We start from the raw sequence: 26,006 nt of genomic DNA, 5'->3' as shown, positions 1-26,006 counted from the left end.
ACAGGGCCCTGAGAAGGGGAGAGGGGAGATGAGGTAGCGGTGGGGGAAGGCCCAGGTGGCCTGAGCCCTGCTGGCCGGGTCAGGAGTGAAGACGCTCTCAAGTGAGGAAGCTGGGCTTCCCCCAGCCATCACAGGATGGCATTAGCGTTCTCCACAGGCTTGAAAAGAACATCAAGGAACGAGTGATTTTTTCCTAGGTTGTTGATCTGGCATTCAGACTATGACATTTCTTGGGCTGAATTCTGACAAAATGTGTCCCCAGTGTCATTAGTGCTAAATAAAACCCTTTGCCTTTCTTTTCCTTAGCTCTCAGACTTCTAAGAGGATTAAAGGAGCACTTTTTTTCTTTTTCTTTTTTTTTTTTGACCGCACGGCTTGTGGGATCTTAGTTCCCTGACCAGGGATAGAACCCAGGCCACGGCAGTGAAAGTGCTGGGTCCTAACCACTGGAGTGCCAGGGAAGTCCCGAGGAGCACATGTTTTTAAGAAAGTCAGTTTCACTCTCAGCCCATGTGGGCTCTCTGTCTGGCTAGATAGACGGGGAGACTTGGGGGTGTCAAACTTGGTGCAGCTTGGACACAGCTAGTTACACCGAGGCTGCATTCCCGTTCAGTCAGGTCAACTGAACAGTGTTTTCCAAACTCTTTTGCGATTTATGCCTATTTTTCACCCTTTTAAATTGTTCCCGGTACACTGTCTTAAAAACAACTCATTGCAGGAAAAAGGAATCTTTTTACCTTGTGCTTTGTTATGTTCACTTTGTTATAGCCCGTCCTAGAGAACATGCTCTGTTTTTCTTGCTAATTATGCTTTATCCCCCTTTATGAACCTTTTAAGTGCCGGTGAAAAGTTTCAAGCAGGTAACTCAAGAAATAATATCAGAAACTAACATACCATTGTAAAGCAATTATACTCCAATAAAGATGTTAAAAAAATTGTATAAAGAATAAAAAAAATAGAGTTACAGGAAAGTTGCAAAAAAAATATATATATATATATATCTCACAGCTCACTTGTAGCCTTGAGGCGAGAGGAACTGGTGCTGGAGTTCAAGGGGCGTGCGAGCGTGCTGTCTGCAGTGTTCGGGTTTTGCTCGTAATAGAAGTGTGTCCCTGCTGCTCTGTTTGTGCTTGCTCTTTGGGTTCCTGCATGTCCAGTGGTGCGCGCTCCATGGAAGGGGCCAGGCCTTCATTCTCTAGCACAGACGGGGCCACGCCTGGGACCTCAGCCCACTTAGCCACGAGCTCTCAGGCCACAGCAGCTCAACCATGGTCTCCCGTTTGTCTTGATTTTAAGCAGTTGGGAGTCTCAGTCTTTAAAACCAACTGCTGTCAACCCACAGGACAGCTCAGGAACCTTCAGATATTGACCTTCTCCGCTGAGACTGCCCCCAGGTGAAGCCTGGCTAAGTGCAAACCAGCAAGTGCCTGACTTGGGGGTTCCCGCTGAACCCAACTCATTCAGCCCTTTCTCCAGGTGGGCCCAGCAGAGCCCGGGAGGCATGCAGAGAATGCCAGTGTGTAGACCTTACTGGGGTCATCTCGTAAAACCACACCCAAAAGAATCAGAAGGAGCTTAAAGGTCCTTCATTTTACACAAGGTGAGACACCTGAGTCCTGGAGAAATGCTGTGACTGGCCCCAAACTCTTCAGCCTGCCAGTAGCTGAGCCAAGACAGAGCCAAGGCCTCCTGACCCCCAGCCTGGGGTCACCTGGACTCCAGAGCCGGAGATCAGTTCCATCCCTTCCCCGTGAGGACACTCTGGCACAAAAGGCTAGCAACTTGGTGGCCGGGCGACATGGAAGAAGTGTTTGAGGCACACCATCATTACTGGAAAGACATGGAAGCCTCCCGTCCATGCAGGATATAGACATTTTCAAGAAGCACGCAGCTGAGCACCTGTTGACTGTGGAGAGGCCGCAGAGGAGAGGTGTAGTTTCATTCAGCCTCTGGCTCTACCGCTTCCTAGCTCTGTCCTCTTTGGCGTGTTATTTATCCTTTTGAACCTTGGTTTTCTTAGTCATTCAGTAGAGTGAACACGTGTCACAGGATTATGTGCGGATTTGAAGCCATGCGTTTGTTCGTTTAACTCATCATTCAACAAGCATCTCCTAAGTGTCAGTAGTGTGCCAGGTGCTCGCAAGGTCCCTGCCCTCCTGGGGCTTGTATTCTGGTGGGGAAACAGATGGTACCTGAGTAAACAAACACATGCACAAGCTAATCCCCAGCTGCCATGAAGGAGATACCCCGATGAGCTGAGAGGTGCCGCTTTTGCTACCCGGGTGGTCGTGGGCGAAGTGAAAAGCACCGGCACGTGGGCACTGTCAGCGCGTCACTTCCCCTGAGCGGGGTGGGCCCCGTGAGCTAGCAGAAGGCCCGGCGTCGGCGTCCTCGCTCCTGGTCACCTCAGCCGCTTCAGCCAGGGCCCCTCGGGGTTAGATGCCACACCCCTGTTGGAGGTTGTTGAACATGCCACATAATCAGCCAGGGAGCCGGTGAGCCTGGTGTCAAATACGGCTTAGAGGTGACCCTTCTCTTCTCATCACACGGCCGCACGCCCCCCTCAGTTGAGTTGAGTTAAACAGCTACGTCACAGGATTGTGGGCAGACGTGAAGCCACGCGTTCGTTCACTTAACTCACCGTTCACCAAGTGAGGACTCTGAGACGGACAGAAGGCAGTTCTTCAGAACCTAGCTTCTTGCAGTGACAGAACTTTGTTCTTTAAAAATGTTAATGGGGGGCTTCCCTGGTGGCGCAGTGGTTGAGAGTCCGCCTGCCGATGCAGGGGACACGGGTTCGTGCCCCGGTCCGGGAGGATCCCACATGCCGCGGAGCGGCTGGGCCCGTGAGCCATGGCCGCTGAGCCTGCGCGTCCGGAGCCTGTGCTCCGCAAAAAAAAAAATGTTAATGCAGATGAGTCTGTCGCTTTTAAGCCATTTGTCAGCACTTGTTCCTGGGTTTTCACGTGGGGAGGCCCAGGTTCATTATGTTTCTCTTTTTTAATAAATTTATTTATTTTATTATTTTATTTTATTTATTTATGGGTTTTGGTTGTGTTGGGTCTTCGTTGCTGTGTGCGGGCTTTTCTCTGGTTGAGGCGAGCGGGGGGCTACTCTTCGTTGCGGTGTGCGGGCTTCTCATTGCGGTGGCTTCTCTTGTTGCAGAGCACGGGCCCTAGGCGTGTGGGCTTCAGTAGTTATGGCTCGCGGGCTCTAGAGCACAGGCTCAGTAGTTGTGGCGCGTGGGCTTAGTTGCTCCGCGGCATGTGGGATATTCCTGGACCAGGGCTCAAACCTGTGTCCCCTGCATTGGCAGGCGGATTCTTAACCACTGTGCCACCAGGGAAATCCTATGTTTCTGTTATTAATAACAGAGTCAGGAAACAGGGTTGCCAAGTGAGAAGTGTCCAGTTGGGTAGAATAAGAGACACGGGCTTAGGACCAGGCCAGGGGGTATTTCTAGTCTTTAGATTTGATCACTGAAAGTTCTAAAATAAGAGCATACCTTACATTTGCATATCGCTTCAATGTCAGTCATAATAGCCAACATTTACTGAGTGCTTCGTCAAAAGTGTGTGAGGCGCTTTTCCATGGCTCATCTCATTTCTGTGAAATAGAACGGTTAAATTCAAAATCTCAGAGTAGAGGAAACTCTACCTTTTAAGAGCCTGAGTCTGAGTGAGGGTACAAGACTTGTCCCAAGTCACCTGGCTAATACGGACTGGACTTCCTTTCAGCTCTTAAATGCTGAGATTGTATGCATGTTATTCACAGCTATGTTTTTAGTACAGTGCTTGCTACACAGTAGGCCCTCAGTAAGTATTTGCTGAATGAATGAATGAATGAATGAATGAGGAAAGGTGGGGCTAGGGCTCAGATCATATGCCTGCTTTTCAGGTACTTTTTCTAGTTACTTCGAAGATTAAATGAGTAACTATATGTCAAGTGTTTGAACATTCCTGCTATGTAATACGTAATCAGTTATGGTAGCTATAAACGTTACCCATAATCTCAGAATTAATTAAGTTTTTATGGAGAACTTCCATAGAAATAATCATTGATCAGCTTGAAAAACTTCATAATGAAATACATTGCTGTTGTCAGGTAAAGTTGATGCTTTTTTATAGTATTTTTTATGTACTATTTTATATTATATATGGATATTCTTGCCACTCTGGATATCACCCTACATTGAGATTTTGTTTACGACACTTACTCCAGAGTAAGATGGATTATTGTTTTGACTTAAACTCGAGCCAAGACTAAAAACGAGGCATTGTCAGCTCCGTTTTTACCAGGTGGTGGGAAGGGTAACCATGGGGGTTCCAGGTACTTCTCCTGGTGGCCTTTTCCTAGATCTGCCTGTGTGTGGTCTAAAGGCTGTCTCTGATTCATTGCTCTTCCTAACTGGAAAGTCATCAGAATTTCCCCAAACCCATGAGGACGGGTAGACTTAGTGCCAGCACATGAACATAGTGCCACCCCACTGAGCAGGTTTTGCCTAAGTTTCTTTAATTCAGTTGGAGGGAATTCTTAGGAAAGCAGCTTGCTCGTTTTACTTCCCATCCCACCCTCCCTGGAGGTGCAGAGAGCAGTCTCGGGTAAGTTGCCTCACACCCTTTCCTAAGGCCTGTCTTCCTAGGAACACCCCTAAATACGTCACTCGCTGGAGAAAAGGTTTCACATCTTTTAGTCATTTTTATCACTATGAGCAAGAAGCCTTATTGGTGACGTTACCACTTAGAAATGTAGGAGGTTATTATTCCAGCTGAAAGAGGCCATGCGGGGGGCTCTGGCCTTTTCAGACCACCACCTCTGCTCCCCCAGCCCCTCACTTCTCTCCAAGACAGCATGAGAAGTTTTCTAAAGTTGAGGCCATTCCAAGAACTAGGACTTGCGTCCTCATTATCAGGGGGTAAAGTTCTTTTCTTCTTCACACACAGTCCCCCATACTTTCTTGATTCTTGACATCATTGTGGGTTCGGTCATTTCTATCAGGACCAGTAGTGTGCGTCCTGCATTCTGTCCATACGGTGAAAGGGCACAGGACTGACCCCGAAGGGCCCCATGGAGCCTTGGAGAATTGGATTTTAGGACAAAGCACTAGGGTGGCTATGACCGTGGTATCTTTTCAAACTGACCTTCCCACCCATTCAGACCCAGGCTTCAATCTTGACTCCAGCCCACAGGCTGTGTGACCTAGCTGCTCCAGGCCCCGCTTCACCTTCCATTGGTGGGGTTGGCCACGTGGGCCTCAGCAGGACAGCGTGGTGACTGACCGTGACACGAGTGGGGAGCCTCCAGAGCGACCTGGTGCCCAGGGAGTGCTCGGTTGGTGGCGGCTGCTTGCCGCACCCTAACCACTGCAAAGGCAGACTTTTCATAGAAAAGAAGATCATTGTGTGGCTACCTATAAGACACCTGATTCCATGACAGAGGCCTATTGCCGCCTCCAGGAACCCTGTCCCCACACCTGAGAACCCCATGCCAGGCCGGAAGCAGCACAGAACATGTGAGGAGGCTCATCAAGGATGCCCCAGGCCCCCAGAGACCACCCAGCTGCTGAGCAGCTATGGTGCACCCAGAGAGTGGGGGAGATTCGGCCCAGGGTGGGAGGGATTCAAGGAGACTTACTGAGTGGATGACAAGGGAATGGAAAGCTGGGGGACCTAGCTGAATTCCAGTCAGATCAGTACGTGCTGGAAGTAGTGTCATATCCCTGAGCTGATCACACCTTGTCAGCCAGACTGACCCCACGAGCGCAGTGGGAGAAGTTGTCCTCTGCACTGTAATCGTTATGGCCCTCAGCACACACGGAGACGTCCAGCCTTACACTGATGATAATAAAGAACTGATTTGAAACACTGGTGGTCCGAAAAGTCTGAGTAGTTTTGCAAAGTATGGGGTAGAAAGTGTATGAGGGAGGATATAGGGGTAGGCAGTGCTGGAGTCTGGGCCACTTATAAAACCCATTTGTGTATATTCTATATTTACTGATGCCCTGGGAGCTGTGGAATAGAATTGGTTTTCGTTAAAGCCATAACAGATGGGGGCTGTGCCGTCTGTGGTATGCTGAAGTAACATCCATGACCAGAGGACCCTCCTTTGCACGAATTCCTATACAGTTCTTTAAGATTTAGCTCAAAACTCACCTTGCCACAAAGCATTTCCTGCTTAACGCCGCCCCTCTGGCATCATTCTGGAACTCTGAGGATCCAGCACTTAGATGTTTAGTCTTAATCATTGCAAATGTTGTCTTAAAAATCTCTAACTCTGGGGCTTCCCTGGTGGCGCAGTGGTTGAGAGTCCACCTGCCGATGCAGGGGACATGGGTTCGTGCCCCGGTCCGGGAAGATCCCACATGCCGCGGAGCGGCTGGGCCCGTGAGCCATGGCCGCTGAGCCTGCGCGTCCGGAGCCTGTGCTCCGCAACGGGAGAGGCCGCAACAGTGAGAGGCCCGCGTACTGCAAAAAAAAAAAAAAAAAAACCTCTAACTCTGGGTGTGTGTGTGGCTCCCCTACTCCCTCTACCCCCTTTTCTCTTTAAAATCTTTTAAATCCACCCAACTAGGGTCATTTTAGTTCAGGCCCATTTGCCCTTCACCTGGACCAGGCCCTGTCCCAGCCGGATGCCCTCCATTTCTCCACTCTGTGATCGGAGTGGTACCTGCACAGAGCCACTCTCATCTGGTCCCCTTCTGAGACCCTTCAAAGGCTTCCGGGCCCTTCACGTGGAGGCCAGGATTCTTCACGTGGCGGCGTCCTCCCCTCCAGGCCCTGCTCGCCAGGGCTTACTTTCCCCCCGCCCCTCCTCTTCCCTCCAGCGTCAAGCACCTCATGCCTTCCCTCCGTGCTGCTCCCTCAGAAAGAACACGCTTCCCTCTTCATCTGGCTGCCCCTCCCCACCTCCCTCAGGTCTCGAGCCCCTAGTCCTTCCCTTCTTCCTACTCTGTTATCGTTGTTTTGTTGCTGCTGCTGCTTCTGTTTGTCCCTCTGCTCCACGAGAAGGCACCTTCTGTGAGGACAGGGACTGTGTATCTCCAGGCCCTGGTGCACACGTGGCCTGGTGCAGAGAAGCAGACGTTCACCCAGTATGATAATCAATGAATAACTCACATAAGAGGGATTGAAAAAGATAATATACCTAAAGTATTTATCATTGTGCCTGGGACATGTTGGTCCTTATATGGGTCATTGATTCATTCATCAAATTGTTTATTAAGTGTCTGGCCACCCTTTAAGGGGACACAGCGGCAAACACAACGGGCATAAAAATCTCTGCCCTCGTGGGCCACACGTTGTGTGTGTGTGTTTCCCCTCTTGTCCCTTTCAGCCCCCTCCCGCGACCTTCCGCCATACCCCTCGTCTTAGGACACTGTTGCCCTCTTCTCCCCGCCCCACCTGGGACACAGGTCACCAAACTGCAGCCACTCCTGTCAGAATCACCTTCGCCTGGGAGGCAGCCCGGGGGCTTTTAGTAGATGCCAGCGGCCCCTCAGGCTGCTGAAGGAGGAATTACTTCCTCTGCCCTGTCTGGAATAAATAGGTCAGGAGTAAAATTAGAAAATCAAAAGCCCGAATCCTGGTGAAACGCTGCAGTGGAAGTGCTACTTACAGGACCTCAAAACTGCACGTGTTCTCACTTATCAGCCAGGACTGCAGAGAGCGGCCCGGTCGCCTGGAAGCCTTTGTAGAGCCAGGAATCACCTCCACTGCACCCGCCGCAAAGCCGGAGCATCCCCACCGCCCCCTCCGCCAGGAGGAGGAAGAGGGGGCTTGAGCTGTGCAGAGCCGCTGCTGCCCCCAGCCCTGACCGAGGCCCGCCGTGGGCGCTGCCTGCCCGCACAGTCAAGGCTGAGGAGCTGTGAAGAGAAGTCTTCACCTCCACGGTGACGCAGCCCTGAGAGGGAAGCGTCTCAAGGAGGCCCAGCCATCAGTATCCCAGTGGTGTGGTAGATAGTCTTTGTTGAACGCTGTCTGTACCTGGGCGGGGCCTGTTTCCCTCCCTGAGGTTTCTCACCCCACCTCGTCCCGTCCAGGTCCCTGCTCCTCTCAGCACACTGATGTCCCTGACCAGGGCCGGTGGGGTTGTGCCCTTCCTACAGGTGATTCACGTGTCCTCCAGAGTCATCTGGAAGCTGGATCTGTGGCCCCGGGGCTCACAGGCCCTCCGACCAGTCAGGGAAGGTGGGCTCCCTGCACCCTGCACACACGCCGCGTATAAACTGCTGCTGCTTTCCAATGGGGCTGTGAGATTGATTACATCATCCTGTTTTCGTTGCAGAAATTTCCAGAACTGAAATTCAAATATGTGGAAGAGGAGCAGCCCGAGGAGTTTTTTATCCCCTATGTCTGGTCCCTGGTGTACAACTCAGCAGTAGGCCTGTACTGGAACCCTCAGGACATCCAGCTGTTCACGATGGATTCCGACTGAGGACGGGACGCCGTCTCCCACCCTGACCCCCTCCAGCCAAGCAGCCCTTCTAGTCATTTTCTTTCTGGGGAACAGAGGTAGACAGATTCCCTGGTGCGTCTTCTGTTAAAGAGGGTCACACAGTCGTGTTTTCCTTGCACACTTGGGTTTGGAGAATTGGTGCCAGTTGGCAGTAGATCACTCAGTTTAGATTATAGTGCAAAAAGGGAGGGGAGTTACACAACAATAATAAATGTAAAAACCTGCTATTTCACATGCAATTTTATTTCTAAACCAAAAATCTAGAGCTTTTCCAGGAACCTGATGCCTTAGGCGTATAACACTGTACCAGTACATACTTCTTTTTCTTTTCTTTCTTTTCTTTTTTTTTCTTTTCCCCCCCTGCATGTTCAGGATTTTTGTTTTGGTCGTGTGTGTGTGTGTTTCAACATTGAGAAATACCAACCTGAAAAGATGACAAGACAGGAATTAATAAGGAAATGAAGCCGTGTATGCATGCAGTTGCCTTTCAGAAGGCCCATGATATAAGCCTGCGCGGTTGGATATAAGCCTTTAGATCCTGGAATCTTTCCCTCAAAGAAAGAAGTGGCTCCTTCTCATGCAGCCCGGATTAGCTTTTTTGTGGATTTGGCCTCTGAGCTGTAGCTGAATTAAGTTGGAGTCTAGACTAATAGGAGAAAAAGGAGACCGATTTGATTAATACAGTATTCCACATGAGAGTAAACACATGTTTTTCTCTCCACTTCTGACTTTGTTTAAACTCTTTGGGGCCTGTGTGATCGCAGTTGTCTCCCTGAGCTTCTCTGAGGGAAACAGCCGCTGGGGTCGCCCTGAGCAGAGCAGTGGGCACTGAGGACAGAGGGGACAGGCCTTTCGAGTCACGCTCTAGGTCCATGGCCACCCCTTCCCGGCCTAATTTCACTCTCAAAGACACAAGAAGTATTTGCTTTTCTGCATAGGAAGCACATAATCCCAGATGAGACCGACCGAGCACCCGTTTCAGCCTGCCGTTGCCTAATCTGTATCGGAGGCAGCTTCTCTCCCCGTCCCTGTGTCCCCGGCCTGGAGGCTGGAGTCATTTTGGTTCATCACCATCTTCTGAGGGTCTGGGAGGAGACAGCTTCTGTCACACCGAGCTCTGGGAAAGGCTGAAAGCATGACGTGTCAGTGCACGTCCATGTGGTTTCCGCTCATGAAAAGCCTGGCCGCTCCATCACCTCAGCAGCCTCTGAGGTCGGCCAGGCGGTTTCACCTTCATCAGGACAGGGGCTGAGACCGAAGCCCCCTGCGGCTGACTGACTGAGGAAGGGCCGTCACTGGCGGGTGGACCCAGGAGGCGTGTGCGGCCTGCCCGCTGCTTCCTCGGCCTCAGGCCTCTGACGTGTCTGCACGAGTGGCTGGGGACTCTGGTTCTTGCCTAAGGTCGCAAGGACAGGGCCTCAGACCCGCAGACGAGTCATGTGAAGCGCTTCTGCGTAGTCTGGCTCGTGGGGAGAGGCAGTTGGAAGGTGGAAGGAGGAATCCTCCAGTCAGAAAGGGGACATGATCGGATTATCATTTCAGGTAGCAATTATTTTTATTTCCTATATGGGAACGTGATATATAGCTTTAATTTGTTTCCAAAGCACTTTGATCTGCTTTCCTTCATTTAAACCAAAACACAATTTTTAAAGGGTCACATGGAGCAGCTGAGCCCCTGGTAGGACCCCAGAACTAAGAGTCACTGGGCTGCAGGACCGTCAGTTCTTGTGACAGGAGGAGATATGGTCCCCCAGAACTTGGTCATCGAGCGCAAACTACCAAGGAAGCCTTGACGAGGGAGTCCTGCAGTCTCTTCCCCAGGCCACCTGGCTCACCAGGTGCCCCCAAAGCCCCGTTCTCTGGCAGTGTCCTCTCCCTCCCTCCCCGCCACTTTTAATTAATCACACAGTAGAAGTGCTCGCTGGCCTAAAAGCTCAGCTGGGGCTACAGCCTCGGAGGAAGTGTGTGAGTACACACTCCCAGACACCACTGCATCACTGCTTCCACTCTGCAAATCCGCCAGGAGTCTCCTCTTTATTTTTGTGGAAGATTTATTACATGACAATAAATTTAAATGATAAACTTGAATTATGCTTGCATTAATTTGCTTAGAAATTGTTTGGTTTTCCACAAAGTAAAAATGTGTAGAATGAGGCAATACAGGACCATCATGTGTTTGAATGTAAATTAACAGCTGATTTTACCCAAGATACGGAGCTGTTATTGCAACGTGTCATCTCTTCAACAAAGGGTTCTGTCATAATATTTATTTTTAAAAGAATGTGCCCCTTTCAATAGCACCTTTCCTATCGAGAGTTCAAGGCACTGTGCAAAAAAGCTTCAGAATTATAACTCTGGTTCCCACATCACCCACTGAGGCTGGTGTCACAGGATCTGTAAACAACAGCCTCGCAAGGTTGGCATCACAGGATGGCCACCATTCAACAGTGCAGATGGAAGCAAGGCTGTGGAGCAGCTCAAGGACAAAGACAGAGAAAGGAAAGAAAAGAAGATCCCCGGAGCACAGAAAGTACACTGCACACACAGTCCTCTCCTTCGGAAGGAAATCGCAGGAACTGTAGAAGACGGAGAGAGGAAAGAACATAGGACCAGTGTCAATCAGAACACTCAGTAGCTTCCTCCAGCTTGTTTAGGGTACCCCCAAGAGGAACGTTTAGTGGGGGGTGCTTTTAGGCCCTAAATTTCTTAATATATCATTCTTTAGGCAACATACTGCCCTGTAGGTTCTGTGGAGCCAGGGTTTTGCATTAGACGTTGTAGCTCTCTGCATAACTGAGTCACTGCTTTCCAGAGCCATAAATTAGAGGTGTGGTACTTTCTGATACTTTATAAGCTTGAGTTTGCAAGGTCAACCCCTTGGTCTCTTAATCTCCTGCTAAGCACTATGCCTGCAGTTTCTGTAGCTGCCATTTGATATTAGGGGCTGATCCCTGGGCATACTGACACCAAATTCAGGGCTATTCCAGTGTCCTACGTCGCTTCCAGGAGTCAGGGAGCTTCTAGTCTCTGACAAAGAGCCATGCTTCCTATGAATATGACACAGCTGAGGAATGGATTATAGCACAAGCCACAGCAAATAATGCATTTTTATTTTTTAAGAATTCAAAGCATAAAATTTGATCTCATTAGGGTACGTCCGTTTGGGATCTCCCACCCAAAGCCAGGGAGATTCATCAGGAGCTCCCCACCCGCTTGATCAGGTCATGTATGGCAACCCCTGCCGTCCTGACTTCACAAAGCTATCAAAAGTGCCAGCTACTCAGACACAGCCTCTGGAAGTAGCAGAAGCTCCCCTCCAGAAGGAAAGCAGTCTCATACGACTAACCAGGTAATGCTTCACGATTCTGTTGGCTCTGGGCTGACTGCAACAAAATTTTAAAATATTTCATCCAGATTTCCAAGTTCCCCTTAGCTGGAGGGTTGGTTTGGATTACCTGGTGCTCCATTACTATCAGCAGACTATCTTTCATGGGTACTGTGACCCAGCTTCTAAATCACCTCAGTCACCAAATGTGGATTGAGGTGAAACCAGATTACTAGTGGCCCCAGTGCTTAGCAAATGTATGTTCTCTCTGGAGGACATGAACTGTTACAGACTGAATGTATCCTCCAAATTTCACGTATTGAGCCCTAACCCCCAGTGTGATGGTATGAGTAGGTAGAGCCTTTGGGAAGTAATTAGGTTTAGGTGAGGTCATGATGGTGGAGCCCCATGATGAGATTAGTGCCCTTATAAGAAGAGACATGAGAGAAATCTTTCTCTCCAACATGTGGAGACACAGCGAAGAGACCACTGTTTATAAGCCAGGAGGAAAGCCCTCACCAGGAATGTAATCAACCAGCACCTTAATCTTGGACTTTCCAACCTTTTCATACTTTTCAGAACTGAGAAATCAATGTCTCTTGTTTAAGCCACCCAGTCTATGGTATTTTGTTATAACAGCCCAAGCTGACTTAAGACAGGAGCACAACCCAAGGCCTCAAATTATTTCTGTTACAATCAAATATCCAGGTATATGAGAAGACCAAATAATATAAATTACATGAATTAAAACCAGAGGGAAGGGCTCCCCTGGTGGCACAGTGGTTGAGAGTCCACCTGCCGATGCAGGGGACGCGGGTTCATGCCCCGGTCCAGGAAGATACTACATGCCGCGGAGCGGCTGGGCCCGTGAGCCACGGCCACTGAGCCTGCGCGTCCGGAGCCTGTGTTCCGCAACGGGAGAGGCCACAGCAGTGAGAGGCCTGCGTACAGCAAAAAAAAAAAAAAAAAAAAATACCAGAGGGGGAAAATGGGCATTTTCCAGATGCCCATGCTCCAGATGTCTCACAGAATTTGAAACACCTGTGCTTTCTGTGTTAAAGGGAAAAAAAGCACGTGCCCAAGAATTTCAGAGAATTAGAAACAATAAAAGGGACCAAGTGGAAATTCTAGAACTGAAAAATATAACAAAAATGCAGAATAATTCAGTGGATGGGCTCAAGAAGAGGTGAAAAGTCAAAGTTACAGAAAATCAAGTTACAGAAAATTTCAACAACGCAATTAGAAAACTTGCAATTCTATAACTTGAGTAAGGTGAAAAGTCAGAGCAAAACCAGAATCAAAAAGATAGGGCTTCCCTGGTGGTGCAGTGGTTAAGAATCCACCTGCCGATGCAGGGGACACGGGTTTAAGCCCAGGTCTGGGAAGATCCCACATGCCCCAGAGCAACTAAGCCCATGCACCACAACTACTGAGCCTGTGCTCTAGAGCCCATGAGCCACAACTACTGAGCCTGTGAGCCACAATTACTGAGCCCGCATGCCACAACTACTGAAGCCTGCACACGTAGAGCCCGTGGTCCACAACAAGAGAAGCCACCGCTTGCCGCAACTAGAGAAAGCCCACGTGCAGCAACAAAGACCCACTGCAGCCAAAAATAAATAAATTTTAAAAAGATAGCAAATAGAGGGTTAAGAGACATGAAGGATACAGTGAGGATATCAAAAGCGTAAAAGAGTGGGATAGTTAAATAAATATTGGCTGAGAACTTTTCCAAAACTCATGAAATATTTCAAACCATAAATTCAAGAAGGCCCAACAAATCGCAAATGGGATAAATAAAACACAATCCACACCTAGACACATCACAGTAAAACTGTTGAAAACCAAAGAAAAGGAAAAATTTTAAAGCTACTGAGGGGTGAGGCATGGGTAGGAGAGGGATTACCATCAAAGGAGCAACAATTAAACTGACAGCTAACTTCTCAGCAGAAGCAGCCTTTGAAGTGCTGAAAGAAAATGACTGCCAACCTAGAATTTTCTAATTGGGGAAAATATCCTGCAAGCATGCGGAAGAAATAAAGACATTTTTACATAAACAGCTGGAAGAATTCATCAGCACACATACCCTAAAGGAAAATTAAAAGTATTCTAAAGGCAGAAGGAAAATGATCCCAAATGTAAGGATAGAGCTTCAGGAAAGATTGAAGAGCAATGAAAATGAGAAATGCACAGGTCAACATAAATACTAACTACATAAAAATAATTATGTCTTGTGAAGTTTAAATATATATCGAAATGTGCTCAAGTAAAGGTATATAGGTGGGGAGGGCTTTAATAGGGTTTAAGTGTTCTAAGCCCCTTGCATCATCCAAGAAGAGAGTTTTTAAAAATCCAATTTAATGTTAGACTTTGATAAGTGTAGGATGTGTATTGTAATAAATATTAGTTAAAAGGTGTATAACTTTCAAGCCAATGAGGGAATATGGAATAATTCAATGAACAGGTTTAAGAACTGTAAAAGGAGGGAATAAAAGAATAGGTGGTACAAATAGAAAGCAGTTTGTAAGATATACATGATAAATCCGTTATTACATTAAATGCAAATGGACTAACTAACACTCAAGTGTTGACAAAGATTGTCAGGCTTGATTTAAAAAGAATTACCATAGTAGTTGTAAGATCTAGGGATGTAATGTACAACATGATAAATATAATTTAATACTGCTGTAAGTTATATATGACCATTGTTAAAAGAATACATCCTAAGAGTTCTTATCACAAGGAAAAATTTTTTTTTCTATTCCTTTAATTTTGTATCTATATGAGATGATGGGTGATCACTAAACTTACTGTGGTAATCATTTCATGGTATATGTAAGTCAAATCATTATTCTGTACACTTCAAACTTGTACAGTGCTGTATGTCAATTACATCTCAATAAAACTTAGAAGAAAAGAATTTAACAGTAAAAAATGAAAATTTAAACAACTATATGCTGTTTACAAGAGACACTTTTAAAACATACTAATTTTGAGGACTACCCTGGTGACGCAGTGGTTAAGAGTCTGCCTGCCAATGCAGGGGACACCGGTTTGAGCCCTGGTCCGGGGAGATCCCACATGCTGCGGAGCAACTCAGCCTGTGCGCCCAACTACTGAGCCTGCGCTCTAGAGCCTGCGAGCCACAACTACTGAGCCCACATGCCACAACTACTGAAGCCCACGCGCCTAGAGCCTATGCCCCACAACAAGAGAAGCCACTGCAATGAGAAACCCACACACCACAACAAAGAGTAGCCCCTGCTCTCTGCAACTAGAGAAAGCCCATGTGCAGCAACGAAGACCCAACGCAGCCAAAAATAAATAATAAAATTTTAAAATTTTTTTAATGAAATCTATTAAAAATTTAATAAAAAAATACGAATTTTGAAAGAAAAGGATGGAGAAATATACACCCAGCAAACAGCAACTATAAGAAACTGGTGTAGATATATTACTATTACAGCAAACTTTAAGGCAAAAACTTTATTAGAAATAAAAACAGTCAATTCAATACCAGAAAGAGGTAGTAATTCTAAATTTTATGCACTTAGTGATACAATCTCAAAATTAAAAGTTGATAGAACTAGGAAATTTTGGCAAATATGCAATCATAGTGAGATTTTAACACATCTATTTCAGTAATAGTAAAAACAAGCATACAAAAATCAAGTTATAGAAAATTTAAACAATGCAGTTAGAAAACTTGGCCAAAGAGATACATGTAGAACACTACATTCAACAGCTTCCTTTTCAAACACAAATGGCACATGTGCCAAAATTTGTATGCTGAGCTATAAAACAAGTCTCAACAAACTTCAAGAGAGTTAATTCCAATGAAATATGTTCTTTGACCACAATGCAGTTAAGGTGGAAATCAGTTACAAAAAGATAATGTAATAATCCTCATATATTTGGAAGTTAAATAGATTTCTAAATAACCCACCTGTCAAAGAAGAAATCATAAAGATAATTTGAATTATTTCAAACTGAATAATGAAAATACTACATATTGAAACTTAGGGAGAAGAAAAATTGTGAGTTGCAACTGAAACTATGCTTATAAATTTATACCTTTAACTGCATATGTTCGAATAAAAGAAAGGCTGAAAATCAATTATCTGAGCAACCACCTAGAAATTAAATTTAAAAAAACAAATGAAACCCATAAATAAAAGCCAAAATATAGAACAAAAATATACGATAAAGGGAATGAAGAAAGTGAAAAGTTGGTTCTTTAAAAGCATTGACAACCCCGTAACAACACTGATCGACAAGGAAGGGGAACGAGTGGGAGAGTGGGAGTGGGACAGAGGAATAGCCGGTATCAGAAGTGAAAATGGACGAACTCATTCAGGTTAGGCAGACGTTAAAAATATTTAAGAGGATGTTATAGATACTAGTAAATTCTAAATCTAGATGGAGTGATGTTTCAGGAGTGTATACATATGTCATAACTAATCAAATTGTGCACTTTACATATATGCAGTTTTTGTATGTCAATTATGCTTCAATAAAGCTTTGGATTAAATGAACAAATTTCTGTTTTTAAAAAAATAGCTTTCTAAAACTGACATCAGAAGGTCTTGAAAATTGGAATCATCCTATATCTATTGCCTAAATTGAATACATAATTTAAAATCTCCTCACAAGGAAATCGACAGGCCCAGATGGCTTCACTAGTGAATTTAGCCAAACATCTAAGAAAGAAATAATGCCAATCTTACACAAACCCTTCCAGAAAATAGAAAACCTCCAAATTGATTTTATGAGACCAGCATAAACTTAGATGTCAAAAATCTGACAGGAACAGTATAAGAAACTAAAATTGCAGGCCAGTCTTTCTCGTTATTGTAGTTGTGAAAGGTCTAAACAGAACATTAGCAAATGGAAACTAGCAGTATATAAAAGATTAAATTGGACTTATCATTCAAAAATCAATGAGTCATTCACATTTCCAGAATAAAGAAAGAGGGCTTACCTGGTGGCGCAGTGGTTGAGAGTCCGCCTGCCGATGCAGGGGACATGGGTTCGTGCCCCGGTACGGGAAGATCCCACATGCCGCGGAGCGGCTGGGCCTGTGAGCCATGGCCGCTGAGCCTGCGCGTCCAGAGCCTGTGCTCCGCAATGGGAGAGTCCACAACAGTGAGAGGCCGCGTGCCGCAAAAAAAGAAAAGTAAATGATAATAGGTGTGGACAAAATTTTTTGATAAAATTCAAAAATCATTGGGTGATGTGTTTAAGCAAACTAGAAAAATAAGGAAATGTCCATTTGATAAAGATAGCTACAAAAAACCTACAGCAAACACATCATACTTAAAATATCAAAAACTTTCCTCCTAAGATTGGGAGCAAGAAAATGATGTCCATTAACACTTCTATTCAAAATGGTACTAGGTAATGATATACATGCCAAAGTACTAGGGGAAAGTATACTGATGTCTGCAACTACTTTGAAATGCATCACAAAAAGGAGAAAAGAATGGATTGATGGATGAATAGAAGGATGGAGAGATGTGTGATAAAACTAGTTTGGTAAGCTTCGTAAAATCTAGAATGGTAGAATCTAGGTGGTGGGTATACAGGTGTCCACTGTACAATTCTTTCAATTTCACTGTGTGTTGCGGGGAAATAGTACCTGAGGTCTTAGCCTAGTGTTTTTTTAAAAAAGAAAAAAGGTAAGATTGGATTAGATGGAAAGAAAAACTGTCATCCTGTGCAGATGACATGGTTACTTCAGATAATCTAAAAGAATCTACCAATAAACTAGCAGAATGAGCAAGGTTTCTGGATGCCAGGTCATATACAAAAATCACTTGTATTTCTATATGCCAGCAACAATTAGAAAATGAAAATTTTTAAGTGTACCATTTACAGTAGGATTTAAAAAATCCATTAAGTTCCCAGAGATCAATCTAAAAAGTAAAAAAAAAAAAGAAAGAGTGAAATTAAAGCCCTAACTAAGTGGAAGCGTATTAGATTCATGGGCTGGAAGGCTCAACATTGCTATTGCCGCTGCAGAGGGAGTAAAGGAGGGTTCCGCCTGCTAGTCTCTACCTTCCCTCATCCAACATCCGCATACGGTCTCGTTTCCCCACAAAGAGCACCACACACGCCCCTCAAAGAACATAAGCCCAAAGTCACCCTGTAGGGACAGGGTGACTTCCCCAAACTCCGTGCCTGGCCGTAGCCCTCCTTCCTAAGCACGGGAGGAAGCAGCTTGGCCTAATACTTTCCCACTGCCTAACAGGGGACACGATTTTCAGCCACAATGGGTGGATTCTTAACCATCTACCGCCCAACCACCTCCTCAAGCTCAATGGCACATTTTAGGTGATGTTATTTGCAGCAATCATGTAGTCTACGCGAGCTAATTTAGGCAGAAAAAGATTTATTTCTGGATATTAGGTAGCTACCAAATTCTGGGCTGGGCTGGGGAACTAAGCTTACATGCTACACAGCCAGGAGAAATGGCCAGTTGCTCCCCAGGACTGAGAGGCAGCTTGGCTGCGGCCCCACCCAGCGCTCAGCACCCGTCCACACAGCTAAGAGACCAGCCACTAAACTCTGCCCACAGCTGCCCAGGAGGAACCAAGCCCAAATGCCCATGCACCTGCCACCACCCGACGCTCTCTCTCACTTTCCAAGTCTCAGCCGGAGCGCTTCGGGAAAGCGGGGTGCAGGCAGAACCCCAGCTGCAGGGGAGCCTAGAAAGTGAAGCATTTTTGCTCTCCAGCCTGTGTCAGGAAAGCCCAGTCCACAGGGGTGGGAGTGTGCTGCCTGAGCCACACTGTGGCATCTGTCACTTTACCTCACGCTGTCGTTTGAGTCTTAAGTGAGACAATACTTAAAGCATGGAGAATGTAAATTCTCTAAGTCAGGGGTTTATGTCTGATTTCTGTGTGTCCGTACCCCACCCATAACAGTACCTGACCTCAAGGAATATTTGTTGAATATGCCAGCATTTAGCACAATTTCTAGAACATGATAAGCACTCAATAAGCAAGAGCTAGGGGGCTTCCCTGGTGGCGCAGTGTTTGAGAGTCCGCCTGCCAGTGCTAGGGGACATGGGTTCCATCCCTGGTCCGGGAAGATCCCACATGCCGCGGAGCAACTAAGCCCGTGCGCCACAACTAATGAGCCTGCGCTCTAGAGCCCGTGAGCCACAACTACTGAAGCCCACGTGCCACAACTACTGAAGCCCGCACGCCTAGAGCCCGTGCTCTGCAACAAGAGAAGCCACCGCAATGAGAAGCCCGTGCATCGCAAGGAAGAGTAGCCCCCACTGGCGGCAACTAGAGAAAGCCCCGCATGAAGCAACGAAGACCCAACTCGGCCAAAAAATAATTATTTTTTTTAAAAGTCAAGGAAACAGAACAAATGCTAAAAACTATAGTTTAGGGGGAAAAAAATAATAACCAGTATAATTTCACATAATAGGAAGTCCCAGAGAGGGCTAATGTAGCACCCAATGCCATCTTAAGGACCCAAACTCTGCCCATCTGTAGCTTTGACACCCTCTGACTGGCTCAGCTCATAGTCACAAGAGGGCTGCAGCAGTTCCTGGTGTTGCATCAAGGCCTGATCTCATCTAGGACACAGCTTTGGAGCGGGGCTCCTCTCCCAGGGGTCCCCTCACATTTCCATGCCCAGGACTGCTTCCCACACCCATTCCTAAAGCAGCATTGGCAAGGAGAGAGTTCCACCATCATGGCAAACGCATCAGGATCTGGAACCTGGATGGATCCGGTGTATGAAGGAGAGAGAATACCAGAATGTAAATCAGGCTCTTTTAGGAAGAAGGAAGAGGAAAGCAAGGGTGGACAGTTACCCAACAGTGTAGGCTATGATCAGGGACAGAGGGGAGAGGCAGAGAACCCCCCTCCGGAAGTCTCCTGTGTCCCAGCTCTCGGATCCTACAGTTGCATGAGGCTGCCCTAGAGCCAGGGGACGGTTCCCAGGGCAAGGGCTCGTGGAAGGCCAGGAGGTGTGCAGGGGGGATGAACACACAGCCACTTCCTCACCAGGGCTCCCACACACAGGCTACGCGGACGAACGGCGGTTCCTCCATCCCCCAGAGTCGGCTTAATAGGAAACAGGGTTTGGTGGGGAAAAAACAATTTATGACAACCGAGCCCTCAAACTGGAAACATCTGTCCTCACCACCGCACAGCCCCTCCAGCCCAGCCCAGCCTGGCTCCTGAGGGGGCCCAACCCGGCCAGGCTGGGGAACTCAAGATCCTTCTGAGGATCCACATAGAGGAGCCCCCAGCCTGGGAGGGGTCTCCAGGCTCCCGACTTGAACCCCGGAGCCTCACAGTCTCCCAACCTCATCATGCAGACCTCGGCACTGCCCACACCCCAAGCCATGGGGGGATTCAGAGCCAGTGACCCCAAAGGAGCCCCGGCTTTACTTTATTAACCCCCTGGGGGCCAGGGCTGGGCAGGGAGGTGTTCTAGCTTCAATCCCACTGCCTCCGCCCACACCCTCTCCCTGGACCCCCTTCCTCTCCTGGTCTCCCTGTCTCCCTTTAAGGCCAGGCTCAAAGTTGTCTTTGCCAGGCAGCCCCGCCCAGTGGCTAGACGACACCCATCCCCCATTGCCCACGGAGTCCCGGTTGGGTACCCTTACTATGAGCCTCTTCAGGGCAGCACTGTAGGAGCACCCCATCGCCCTGCTGGCATCTGTAAGGCCCCCAGTGAGCATCTGGGGGCAGGAGCAGTGACTAAACACACCTGGGCCCAAGGGGGCATGGCAGGAGGCTGGGGCCCACGGTCTCCAAAAGGCGAAGTTGACTGCAACACACACACGGCCCCACCTCAGGGCCACTATTTCTGGGGCAGAGACCAGGGCGGTCCCCCGACTCCACTTGAAAACACCTGGCTTCAGAGCAGCTGGCCTGGCTACCTGGTGGGCATCTGTGCAGCCTGTTTGCCCAGTCTGTAACGAGGATGACAAGCCTGCCGAGGGTGGGGCTGCAGGAACACTAGCGATGAGAGGCCTGGGCAGTGGGAGCTCAGCGGGTGGCCCCGGGCAGGCTGCCAGCCATGTTGGTTGGGAACTGAATTCACCTGGATGACAGCCCCGTAGGAGGAGTTTCCCCAAGTTTGTGTTGAAGAGATGGGGTGGGGAGGGAGGAGAACCTAAGCCCCAGAAAGCTCTGCCCAGAGCCTGGCACAGTGGGCCTTGGGGGGACCGTGGGTAGGGGTGGAGGGAGCAGAAGTAGCTCTGAACGTGGCCAGGGCAGAGCATATGTCCTGGCTGCCTCTGCGGAGGCCTCACCCCACTGGCCCCGTTTGAATCCAGCCCCCTCCAGGAAGTCACCCTGGACTAGACCAAGCTGTATCCCTCCCTTCCTGGGCTCCCATAGCCCCACCACAGCCCTGCCACCCCAGGAGGTGTTCCGGGGGGCCGTGCCCCTGCCAGGTGGCAACTTCCTCCGAGCCTCGGTGAGCCAACCTCCCCTCTGGGCCACCATAGCCCCCAGTCCCTCCTCAGAGCAGACCTCCTGATGTTGTCCCCATTCTACAGAGGGGAGACTGAGGTACAGAGAATGAGCAGACCCCTTGTTCCTGACTCTGCCTCCCTGTCCATTCCCTGCCCCTCTTCTGCCCAGTGGACTGTGGGGAGAACTGGCCCCAGAGGAGAGGCAGCACGCTGGGGAGGGGTTGATGGCAGGGGGCTGTGGAGTGAGGGACGCTGGGTGACTGGGGCTGGAGAAGGCTGAAGGGCCTGCTGTCTACTGGGAAAGTGTTTGTCTGCCAAGGCCGGCCAACCAGCAGGGCTCCGAGTGTGTGGGGCAGGGACACCCTTGGAAGGAGAGTCCTGTGCGGGGACGTTTCACCCAGTCCCTGGCTGCGCTGGCCCCCCGGCCCTCCCAGGACTGGGCCTCAGTACCCCCTGCACCCTGCCAGCCTGAGGCCTGCGCAACCGCCCACGCAGGGTGGCGCTGGCAGAGTAGGGGGTGTCCAGGGGGTGAAAACACCCCCTAGACCAGCTCACTCTCAGTCCAGATGGGAGAGCAGGGGGCCCAGACCCAGCCGGGCCCCTCAGTCCAGAGACCAGGAAACCAGACGCCGGCTGGGACGGCCGTTCCAAAATGCACACATCTTCAAAGCAGGGCTATTTTCCATGTCCTCTGGGCAATTTTAAAACAAGTTTGTAAAACTGGAATCTTAATAGATGACAGATTGACATGCGTGTAAGCATGTGGGCACGTGTGTGTGTGTCTGTCTTGCACACGCGTGTTTGGGCACCTTTGGAAGCTACTGCGGCCACAGCATCTTGGGAGATGGGTGGGCTGGGGGTGTTTTCTAAAGAATGTCCAAGTTCACTTCCACGTTCACTGTGTGTTTCGAAGGAGCTGAGCCTTCAGGAACTGGGGAGAGAAGGGTGGTACTTCAGAGCCAGCAGAGGGGGCTATGGGCAGCCCCGGAGGCCTCCCGCGCAGGGTCGGGGTGTGAAGCACAGCCTGATCTGAAGTCACTGCCGTGCCCCCCAACACTCATACGCCCCTTCTCCTGCCTCGATTTGGAACCCAGACGTCTTAGTCTGCTCGGCCGAGCTGCTTACTAAGTATCACAGACTGGGGGGCTTAAGGCACAGACATTTATTTCTCCCAGTTCTGGAAGCTCGAAGAACAGGATCGAGGTGTCGGCCAGGTCGATTTCTCCTGAGGCTTCTCTGCTTGGCTTGCAGATGGCAGGCTTCTCGCTGTGTCCTCACACGCTCTTCCCTCTGTGTGTCTGTGTCCTAATCTCTTCCTTTAAGGACACCAGTCTTATTGGATGAGGGCCCACACTAATGACCTCATTTTACCTTAATCACCTCTTTTAAAGATCCTATCTCCAGATGCAGTCACATTCTAAGGTTAGGGCTTCAGCATATGAACTGGGGCGGAGGTGGGGAAGGGGACACAATGCAGCCCGTGACCCTGGATCCATGAGTTGGCTCCCCGTGTGGTCGCACAAGCAACCCCTTCATTTTCAACTCCATTTCCTTGCTTCCCTCTTCTGTTGGGCACAGCAGACAGTTGCCCCCACCCACACACACACACACACACAGACACCCAGGGCAGGGCCCCGCCATCCTCTGGCTCTGGCTTGGGAAGATGGACCCCTCTCTCCCTGGAACCACCCTCAGTCAGTTCCTCATCAGCCTTGCTTCTTCCATCCCTTCCCGCATCCTGTGCGTTGCTGGCTCATCGATTGTTAACCTTGAACTTTCTGCCCGTCCACTGGGGCACTCAGTAAGGGCAGCACCAGACCCCAGGCACGTGCTTAGGGACACTCCCAGCCTTTGCTGCCCAGTGCCTCACTCCGCTGTCTACACACTCAGGCAGAATCAGAGCTGACGAGGGTGAGGGGAGAGAGAATAACTGGAAACAGCAGGCTCTGTTTGTACACTTTGGGGGGGAACTGACTTGCAGATGGTGAGCAAAAACTCCATCTGGGCAAGTGCACCCTTGAGTAGGCAGATGGGCATCAAAGGGAAAACTGCAGTTACACTTGGATTCTCCCGAAAGCCATGAGCTGGTTACTGGGGAGCACTGCCACAGCCCACACCGCGCGGGCAAGTCTGCGTATCCTTCCCAGCACCTCCGCCCTCAGCCCGATTTGCACCGTTTCCCACTGCATCCCTAGAGGCCAGCTCCACACCTGTAACCATGATGCTCAGACAATGCCTGGATAATGACCAGATGGATAGGACTGGGTGGGGGGCCTCCAGACCAGGCCACAGGGGAGATAAGCAGAAAACTAAGGTGGGTTCCTGGAGAACACCCACCTTCAAGGGGTGACTGACAGAGGGAAGCCCAGCAGGGAAACTTAGGCCCAGCAATGAGGGAGAAGGCGGAGACCGGGAGGGAGGGAGGCGTCAGAAGCCAAGGGTCAGGGTATTTTCTAGAAAGCCTGAATGGTGGCCGAGAGGTGAAGAAAGGCCAGGCAGAAATAAGCCCATTAACTTTATCCACCCAGAGATCCTAGGGGACGCTGGTGATAGGGGTTTCTGTGCAAGGGTGGGAGCAGGAAAGAGATGGCAGCGCTTTCGTTTATCTATTGCTGCGTAACAAATAACCCCCAAGCTTAGCAGCTCAGAACAACCATTTTATCATGTTCACAGATTCTGTGGGTCAGCAGTTTGGACAGAGCACAGAGGAGAAGGCTTGTTTGTATTCCATGAGGTCTGAAGCTCAGCGGGTAAGACTCCACAGCTGGGGGACACTCAACAGCAGGGGGCCAAAGTGACCTGGGGGTGTCTGCACTCTCACTGGTGGCAAGTGCCAACTGCTGGCTGGGACCTCGGCTGGAGCTGAGAATACCTACACGTGGCCGCCCTGTGGCCTGGGCTTCTCACAGCTTGGCAGCCTCAGGTAGCTGGGCTTGGACATGGCGGCCAGAGCGCCACCACAGGCGTCCAGCAAACAAAGCAGGAGGGCATCACCTTTTCAGACCTGAGGTCACACAGCATCACTTTGACGTCCTTCTACTGGTCACATGACCACCTGGATCGAAGACTGTCAAGATCACAGGGTGGCATGAGGGCTTCCAGGGATCGCGGGACCCTCGGGACAAGGTCACTTTTCCTCTGGACCTCAGAGTCTGCGTGGGGGACACCATGAGGAAGGGCCCGGCCGACACGAAAGCAAGAGGCAGGTCCTGAGAACGGAAAGTGGCTCACACTCCACCGAGGCCCGGGCTGAAAGAAGGGTGGAGGCCCCAGGCCTGGCCCCTGGGGCCTCAGTTAGGGGATGGTAATTCTGACTTTGGGGAACATGGAGCAGGCTTAGAAAAGGGGTTTCAGAAGAAAGGCAATTCAGCTCTTCCATTTTAAACCCATTCCCCCAGTTACTGGAGCCCCAGGCCACACTCACCGTTATTGTGCTGCTGCCATCTTTAAACAGGGCAAAAAGAAATGTGCACGCATCAGGACATCGATGTGAAATCCCTCAACAAAGTGTGCATGTGTGTGTGTGTGCGTGTGTGAGAGAGAGAGAGAGAGAGAATGGAGCCATCATACATTGGCCAGTCGTCATATCAACGTCAGCGTCTGTGTGTGGGGTGCTTCCTAGAGTTAAGCAGTGCACAACCCAGGCAGCCGTACCTGGCTGCCCTGAGTGTAACCTCCTGTATGCTAAAGGAAGCCCTTGAGGCCCAGGCCTGGCCCCCAGCCCGCTAGCCCTGCCTGCAAGGGCTGCTCCCTAAGTTCCCCACCCTGCAGGCTGAACCAGGTAGGAGCTTCCAGCTTCCAACTCCCCACCCCCGCAGATCACCCAAACTCCCCTCTGGGCCCCATCACTTCCCCTCATTGCCTCCTGGTGAGGCTGGTCCCTTGGCTAAGCGGGGAAGGCAGTGCCCTCTGGTCCTGGCGGCGCACCTCTATAGACACAGCAGAGGTGGCCGGGTGGCAGGGCGGCGTTCCCTTGGCTCTGAGACTTTGGCAGGGCCCTGCCCCTCTTACCTGAGTCATGGAATTCTCCAGAGGTGGGCAGGGCTGCTGCCGGGAGCCAGGAGAGGTGAGGTCATGGGTCGTGTCCTGCAGGGGCCCGCCCCTCCCTGGGGCAGGGCAGCTGAGCTCTTGTTTCTGGGAGCTCATTCACCCGACCTGGAGACTCAGACAGGTGGGAGGCTCCCTGTTGGTGCTGCATCTCCTGGGCTTCAAGCCCCCTTCACCTCTCCAGACCTTCCCACCTGACAGAGAAGCCAGGGGCCTGGGGACACCCATGAGAGGATGGGAGAGAACAGCGAGGGTCCTTCAGGCAAGTGGGACTGCGTGCACCAAGACAGGGGGTGGGGAAAGACTAAGGCTGTCCCCCTGGGGGAGTGGGATGTTGTAGGGAAACGCTGGGGTCAGGATGGAAGGATGACTGGTGTGGGCAGTACTGGACACCGGGGTAGGTTCTGAGCCGGGCGTGGCTTAGCAAAGTTCAGGGTTGCCCTACCCAAGGGCCACGTTGGAGGCAGGGCTGAAGGGTTGGAGGCATCCTTGTGAAGGCAGTTAGACCCACGCGCTGATGGCCACAGGGGCACAGATGGAAAATGGACGGTGGATGGCAGTGCACCGTGCACCGTGCACCTCGTATCACGTCATCCATCCTCCCTCCTGCCTGAAACAGGCCACAGCTCACGGAGGAAGCGGAGGCTCCACGATGTAGCCCTACGTCCAGGGTCGTAGGGGACCCCAGGGGCTTGACCAAGCCCCCCCTCCCCAGAGCAGTTCTCCCCTTGC

At 49.7% G+C, this 26,006-nt stretch overlaps 1 protein-coding gene across 1 annotated transcript in view; it reads left to right on the top strand.

Moving 5' to 3' along the window:
- The window catches only part of DYM (dymeclin), a 370,766-nt gene extending 360,224 nt beyond the window's left edge, over positions 1 to 10,542 (top strand). The window contains exon 17 of the mRNA XM_027118470.1: positions 8,284 to 10,542. Coding sequence (XP_026974271.1) covers positions 8,284 to 8,433 — 150 coding nt within the window. The 3' untranslated portion in view covers positions 8,434 to 10,542. The remainder of the gene's footprint in view (positions 1 to 8,283) is intronic.
- The last annotated feature ends 15,464 nt before the right edge of the window (positions 10,543 to 26,006 follow it).

This window comes from Aethalodelphis obliquidens, unplaced genomic scaffold (assembly GCF_003676395.1).
Source record: "Aethalodelphis obliquidens isolate GAN/ISIS:26980383/991018 unplaced genomic scaffold, ASM367639v1 scaffold19, whole genome shotgun sequence".
NCBI classification, from domain to species: Eukaryota; Metazoa; Chordata; class Mammalia; order Artiodactyla; family Delphinidae; genus Aethalodelphis; species Aethalodelphis obliquidens.
This window is presented reverse-complemented; position numbering and strand designations above follow the sequence as displayed.